Below are 7499 nucleotides of genomic sequence, written 5' to 3'. Positions count from 1 at the left end.
AAAAACTACAAATGATCATAAACTTAAATCATATTGAACACTTAGAGAAAAAATTAAAAAAGAAAAAGAAAAAGAAGAAGATAATGTTGAGAGGGAAATTGTACCAACATGGTGAGATTGAAATAATAGGGCCATAGAGAATGTTTTCATGTTGCGGTATCATTTTGAATTATAATAATAGTGTTCTATTATTTTACACTGAGGTGGGAGTACCAAGTAGGCAGAAAAGCATTAATTTGACTTTGTTTATTAGGAGACATATATTCACCATTGATTTTTCTGGCCTTTCTTGCTTTCTTCTCGTTTCTTTTTCTCTTTTCTGTCTTGGTCGTTTTTACGTTTTCCAAGCAACAGTTGAATATACTTTACCAGTTTACCTCTTTCCAAATTCTCACCCCCCCCACACCCCCACCCACCCAAAAAAAAAAAGAAAACACTGAAAGCTGAGTGCATGATCCCATCCCAGTTGGTGTAATTAGGAGAATTTTCCAAGCAGAAATTTATCAATGCTTGCTTCGTTTGACCACAAAGCCGTCGGTGCTAAGCTACAAATTTCATTAATTCTCTCTCTCTCTCTCTCTTATTGTGTATACATTTTTGTCAAAGCAGCTAGCTACGCCATTAAATCATGAGGTTGCTCATGAAAAAGATGGTCACTACAACTCAATTATACACATATATAATAAACTAGATAATATTAATTACATGCACTCCAATTTCACTTTCTCCACCTTATCAAACACGGAAATTATAAATATAATAAATAATGCATCAACAAGGATACCGTAGAATATTAGTCCATCACATTAACCACAATTACTCTCTCTATCTCTATAAAAACATCTTAATATGATGCCGCCGACAATCTTGATTAGAAATTAGTATTATTCTTTTTGGAGTAAGTGAGTTATTATAATATAAAAAAAAAAAAAAAAGGGCATGCATGCCTTTGAGAATTTACAAAATAAGTTAACGACCGTTCATATTTAATTTCACTCTCTCTCTTTCTCATGAAAATTAAGAATCAAATTTGGACCGTTGTAATTTGTTTTACAACTTGTAAAATAAAAACCTAATTAAGTGAGATTATCCTGACACAAAAGACAAGCATTTGATAAACTAGAAGATGTTTTTATTCAATCTTAGGTTTTCACAAACCCTAACATCTTTGGTGGGGAATCGTGTTATATGGAAGAAATGATGAAGAACGTGGGTGCAAGAGAGTTTATGAATACCTTAAGATTGGTACACGTAAAGGTTTATGAAATCATTATTTTGTTTATTTAATTAACAAAGTATATATATACAAGTGGCTAAAACGGGTGAGTGATGAGATGTCAAATTGTACGTATAATATGCATCGTACTGCAGAGGGACAGAGACAGAGAGAGAGAGAGAGGGAGAGATGGGGTTGAGTGGAAGGAGTAAGAGAGAGTGAAAAGACAAGTCAAACGTCAAATCGGGGGTCTTTGAAATCATAAGACAGTCAGGATGTGCTGTCAATCAACGGGATTTTCTTTTTCTCCCTTTTCTTTCAATTTTTTTTTGTGAGGGGAAAACAACAGCAGCTTCTTTCTTTCTTTGTCCTACTGACCACCAAATTAACATACAGTTGAAACTCAACTGTGTACCTCTTTTTACACGTGTGAACTCTCGTCTCACGTGCATATCACGGGTCCCACCCCCTTCTCCCCCAACAAGATTAACAAAAAAAAAAAAAAAAAAATTGAAAATACACACTAATTAGTTTAACTCCTATCACGTTCGTTTTGGCTCCAGTCCCAATAATATGAATCTTGAACCCCCGAGACCCGGCCGACACGCTTCCCGATGCTCCTCAGCTCCACTCTTCCTCTTTCTACCGTTTTCTGTTCATTATTTTATCCTCATTCATTCCTAGCCTCTTCAATCTTTAATTTGTGATTTTTATTTTATTTTATTTTTTAATTTTTGTTTTAGTCTCTATTAAAATATATAATCTTTTGAAACTCTGAGTTCAAATCAATTTTTTGTAATTTTTAATTCTTATTTCAAAAATAAGAATTAAATAATTAAGTTTAGTATTTCTTATCATATTTGTCTTCAAAGTCTTTTACCATCCTTTTAACGTATCATGATCACAATAAGCCAAAGAATTTATCAACCTTTTACTGATTTGTTTTCTTCTAGTTTAGATCTCCCATGTGCTTGTGATTTCGTGATCCAAGAGTTTGAGGAAATATACTTAACCTTTTACTAATTGTTGTCCTTATCCTACTGCTAAGTTGACATGAAAATCTTTTCTTTTCTTCAATGATTGAATTACACGTACAATATGGTAGTTCTCTATTTCTTTTAATCCCCTTTTTTGTTTGAGAAAAAAAATTTGATTTAATAAATTAAGTGGGGGGTAGAAAAATATGATATTATGGCCAAAAGGGAAAGAGATTAATCTCACTCGATCTGGTTTTACATATATTGGAGAAACTTCGTAATAATTTAAGATATGCATGCAATAAATTAAATGTTATTATAAAACACAGATGACAAATATAAAATATATTTATGTTTGAGACCCCAGTATGTGTGTGTTCATATGTGTAAAAGTATTATTCTTGTATCAAATTCATCTATTTCTTATTGAAATTGGTGTTAATTAATATTAATCTCGTCCAAAATCGATAGTAATGGTTCTATTTAATTCCTCGACCACTAACGAACTTCCAGGTGGTACTGGAATGCCTTCCCTTTTGTCTTCCCCCATTTTTATTATTTTTTATTTTTATTTCACATTTTCTGTTTCTAATTTTGTCATGAATGCAGAAGGTTGAGAATGTCGCCAACTTAATTAAAAAAAAAAAAAAATTAAATTAAACATATAGGTTTAGGTTGGTCCCTAAATTTGATTCTCTCTTACGAATATCCAGAAAATGAATAGGATGGGAAAATAAATATTGCTCTAATTAAATACTCTCTCTCTCTCTCTCTCTCTCTCTCTCTCTATATATATATATATAACGTACGAAATAGTTGGTTACAATTAATTGATATATTAATTAAGGTTAACAAGGACCAAAAGTATTGAAAACCTCCAACATCGGTAAAGGTAAATTTGTGTGGGGGAAGTCAAGCCCAGCCAGTTATACCCTGAAAGCTAGCTAGCTGCAAAGAATCTTTTCTCACGGGAGATAACTAAAAGAGAGAAAGAAAAAAATTAACTTTATGTTGATCTGGACATAAAGAATTATGTCTTTTCACATTTGTAATATAAACATTTATATATATATATATATATTAGAGAAGGAATTAATGCAAAAGAATTATTTAAAGACATTGCAATAACTTTATGAACAGGAAAACCGTATGTTGAATGGGACTTCTCCATGTCCAATTACACGCAAGTTACAGTATAGGGGTACCACCCGAAAGTGATCGAAGAGAAAGCAGATGTTGTTTCATATATTTCATTTAATTTAATTATAAAATCCACCATGACTCCACTAAGTTCTAACACTCACAATATCGGGAAAAAAAAAATATCAAGGAAGATGTTCTTATGTTGATGTACGTTTCAAACTCCAAGATGTTTTTGTTTTTATTTTTATTTTTATTTTTTGTTGCTTGTTGACAAGGGAGTTGTTCTTTTTCCGTTTTCCTTTTTCAGAATTTTGTTTTTAGTTGGAAGAAGAACTGTTACCTTAAACAGTAATGCATGCTTCAAGAACAAAGATTTAAAAGATGTAGTCAGGTAAAAATTGTTTCTATTAAGGACATGATTCCCCCAACAAAAAGCTCCCATATAAACTATGAAGCCTTGAGAATGGTGATAAATAAGAAAAACACATATATCTATATATACTAGTCTTGGCAGTCAACATAAAGTACACCCTATTTCCCCCCCTCCTTAATTATTTACTCCAAACTTAATTAATTAATTAATTTCAATATGTTAAGGTAGCTAGCAAAACACGGGGTAATTAAAAATTAAAAAACAATTATGGGTCTTATCAATTTTATAATGAACAAAAAAGTTAATTTTCCATTTTCCATTTTCCCTCCCACCCTCCTCCAGTCTTTTATTTAATTGCCAATAATTATTTATTTTTAATTTGTAGATTTCTTTTTTAAATACTTCGGCCGCCCAGAACAGCCACCCATATTGCTCTTTCTCTCTCTCTTCTCTCTCTCTCTCAAAATATCTCCCAACACAAAACACCATCTCTCACCACTCCATTTGACACAAAGAATCTCACAAAAAACACACTCAAATAGTACCCCATCATGATCAACAAGAAGAGGAACCAATGAACAAAATCCTCCTCCTCCTCTTCTTCTTCTTCTTCTTCTTCTCTTCTTCTTGCACCATCTCCTGCTGAGCTCTCTGTTTCCCTTCTTTCTCTCTCTCTCTCTCTCTCTCTCTCTCTCACGCGCGCGAACCCTAAAGGAATCAAGAATCAACGATGACCCTGGATGAGTCGCTAAGATCTCTTTCGTTGGACTACCTGAACCTTCTGATCAACGGCCAAGCGTTCAGCGACGTAACCTTCAGCGTAGAGGGTCGTCTAGTCCACGCCCACCGATGCATCCTCGCAGCGCGGAGCCTCTTCTTTAGGAAATTCTTTTGCGGGCCCGACCCGCCGACCGGGCTGGACCCAGCGGGTTCCAGAATCAACCCTGCCGTGTCGCCGGGATCGAGGCCGGGCGTGATACCGGTTAACTCGGTGGGCTACGAGGTGTTCTTGCTGCTGCTGCAGTTCTTGTACAGTGGCCAAGTCACTATTGTGCCTCAGAAACATGAGCCCAGGCCTAATTGTGGGGAGAGAGGCTGCTGGCACACGCATTGCACCTCAGCCGTTGATCTCGCCCTTGACACTCTTGCTGCCGCTAGATCCTTTGGTGTTGAACAGCTCGCATTGCTCACTCAGGTTAATTTCTCACTACTTATCTTCTTCATGTCTTCTCTCTCTCTCTCTCTCTCTCTCTTTTGTCAGTGTGAGGAGGCCGGAGTCGTATGTTTTGTGGGTTTTCAGAATTAATTTCGAGAATTTCTGGGTTTCGTTTTGGGAAGTGGGGTGAGTTTTTTTTTTTTTTTTGATCTTCTTTTATTTTATTTTATTTATTTTATATAATTTATTTATTAGTATTTTAGGAAATCCACTATCTTCTGATGAAGTGGGTGAGACTGGGTTCTTCTATTCTCTATATGTAATCTTCAACTTTTCTTTATTGGTTTTTAATAATGTCTTTATTAATCTTTTCTCCATTAAAAGCAGTTGGTTTGATCTCTCACACGCATTTAGTCCTTTTTCTTTGTATCACATTACTTTCTCCTTTCGGTAACTATACTGAATACAATCTAATATTCAGTTTGTCTTTGCAGCATCTCATCCAATAATTAACTTCTCAATTTTTCAATCAAGTTTCTTCTTCTTCTTCTTCTTCTTCTTCTTCGGTTGTGCATAATAATAATAATAATAATAATAAGAAGAAGAAGAAGAAGAAAAAACTCCCTACTTTTCCGGGTAAAATGTGAAAATAAGAAGCTTATCTTGATTTCATGTACCATTTTTTGAAGTTTCTTGAATTGGGTTCCTCATATCTTTATGCTGCATACCCAAGAGTTTCTAAATTTAGATCATGATATCCGGTCTTGTCTTCCACAGTAAGCACACCAAATCTTTCCCAAACATTCACTTTCCCCATTTGGGTTTAAATTGAAAAAGAGAACAAGCCACAACAGAAATGCAATCTTAGCACAAAACATCCCATCAATTTTCTCATCTATCTATATATCCAAAAACCTGCCAAACAATCTTTCATATATATGTGATATAAATTTATTCCACTGACTCACCCTTCTTATCTTTGCTTTTTTGGTCCACAGAAACAATTGGCAAGCATGGTGGAGAAGGCCTCAATTGAAGATGTAATGAAAGTTCTCCTCGCTTCAAGAAAACAAGACATGCACCAGCTCTGGTCCACATGTTCCCATCTCGTTGCAAAATCTGGCCTCCCTCCAGAAGTCTTAGCCAAGCACCTCCCCATCGATATCGTAGCAAAGATTGAAGAGCTCCGCCTCAAGTCCTCTCTCGCCCGCCGCTCCCTCATGCCGCACCACCACCACCACCACCACGATATCGGGGCGGCCGCCGATCTCGAAGACCAAAAGATTCGTCGAATGAGACGAGCCCTCGACTCCTCCGATGTCGAACTCGTCAAGCTTATGGTCATGGGAGAAGGCCTAAATCTCGACGAAGCCTTAGCTTTACACTACGCTGTAGAAAGTTGTAGCCGAGAAGTCGTGAAAGCCCTCCTTGAGCTCGGCGCAGCGGATGTTAACTACCCGGCTGGCCCCGCCGGGAAGACCCCGCTCCACCTGGCAGCCGAGATGGTGTCGCCCGACATGGTGGCGGTCCTCCTCGACCACCATGCTGACCCGAATGTCCGAACCGTTGATGGGGTTACTCCGCTGGACGTACTCCGAACCCTAACATCAGATTTCCTCTTCAAAGGAGCCGTGCCGGGGCTTACACATATCGAGCCAAACAAGCTTAGGCTTTGCCTCGAGCTGGTTCAATCGGCGGCGCTGGTTCTTTCCCGTGAAGAAGGCAATAATAATGCAAATGCTCCTTCTTCCACCACCATATATCCGCCGATGAGCGACGATCATAGCAGCGGCAGCAGCGGGAACAACATGGGGAATCTTAATCTTGATTCGAGGCTGGTTTATCTCAATCTGGGCGCGACGGGTTCGGGTCAAATGGGTGGAGGAGCAAGATCAATGGATGGAGATGAAGATAGTAGCCACAATAGCCAAAGGGATCATCATCATCATCATCATGTCATGAATAGGCATGGATCACAAGGTGGCTGTGATCCAACAATGTACCACCACTCTCATGACTTCTAAGCTCTCTGATCAAATCACAATATTTATATATAACTCCAAATATTGTATTACTGGATTATATGTTCTTCTCTCTTTTTCTTTTTTCTTTCTCTCTATGTTCTGTAGGGTGCTCTTTTGGGGTTTTGTAGGCTTTTCAATGATCATAATATGAAGTTCAGTTTCATTGGAGATGGGAGATGAGATGAGATGAGATGAGATGAGACAAGGAGGATCTGAGATTTTGCTACCGAGGATTATACATGAAGAGGAGAGACGCAGGTCAATCTTTTCACACCCGGCCTGTCAACTCCCTTGTATTTATTGCTCTACATCTAATATCATCGCCTATTTATTGTGATCCTTTTGTTTCTTGTCCCCCACCACCTTCCTGTTGCCCCCCATTATATATTTCTTTTATATGCACAGGAAAATCTTTTGGTTTTTTTTGCTAGGGGGGTTTTCTTTTTTTTTTTTTTTTTTTTTTTTTTTAAATTCTTTTTCTCAAGGTTTTGTTTGGATATGGGTGCTTCTATTTTCTATGAAGAAAATGAGCTGTCTCCTCGATCTCTCTTTTCCTATTTCTTTTCTAGCATCCATAGGCTTTTCGAGAAACTTGATTGGCTATAGTTTT

General features: G+C 37.0%; 1 protein-coding gene across 2 annotated transcripts; it reads left to right on the top strand.

Annotated features, from left to right (window-relative positions):
- Window positions 1–4159: 4159 nt before the first annotated feature.
- On the top strand, window positions 4160–7226 carry LOC132192031 (BTB/POZ domain and ankyrin repeat-containing protein NBCL-like). 2 transcript variants are annotated; one of them, XM_059607215.2, is made up of 3 exons: window positions 4160–4904; window positions 5864–6864; window positions 7018–7226. In XM_059607215.2, exons 1-3 carry the CDS (start codon window positions 4440–4442, stop codon window positions 7067–7069), a joined length of 1518 nt encoding a protein of 505 aa, XP_059463198.2. In that variant the 5' UTR covers window positions 4160–4439; the 3' UTR covers window positions 7070–7226. The 2 variants fall into 2 exon arrangements, with proteins under 2 accessions (XP_059463198.2, XP_088367301.1); XM_088511175.1 differs by having other exon boundaries at window positions 5864–7226.
- The last annotated feature ends 273 nt before the right edge of the window (window positions 7227–7499 follow it).

Source organism: Corylus avellana, chromosome 10 (assembly GCF_965113065.1).
Source record: "Corylus avellana chromosome 10, dhCorAvel1.hap1.2, whole genome shotgun sequence".
In the NCBI taxonomy this organism is placed as follows: Eukaryota; Viridiplantae; Streptophyta; class Magnoliopsida; order Fagales; family Betulaceae; genus Corylus; species Corylus avellana.
Note: the sequence above shows the minus strand (reverse complement) of the source record. Positions and strands in the feature narration are given on the sequence as shown.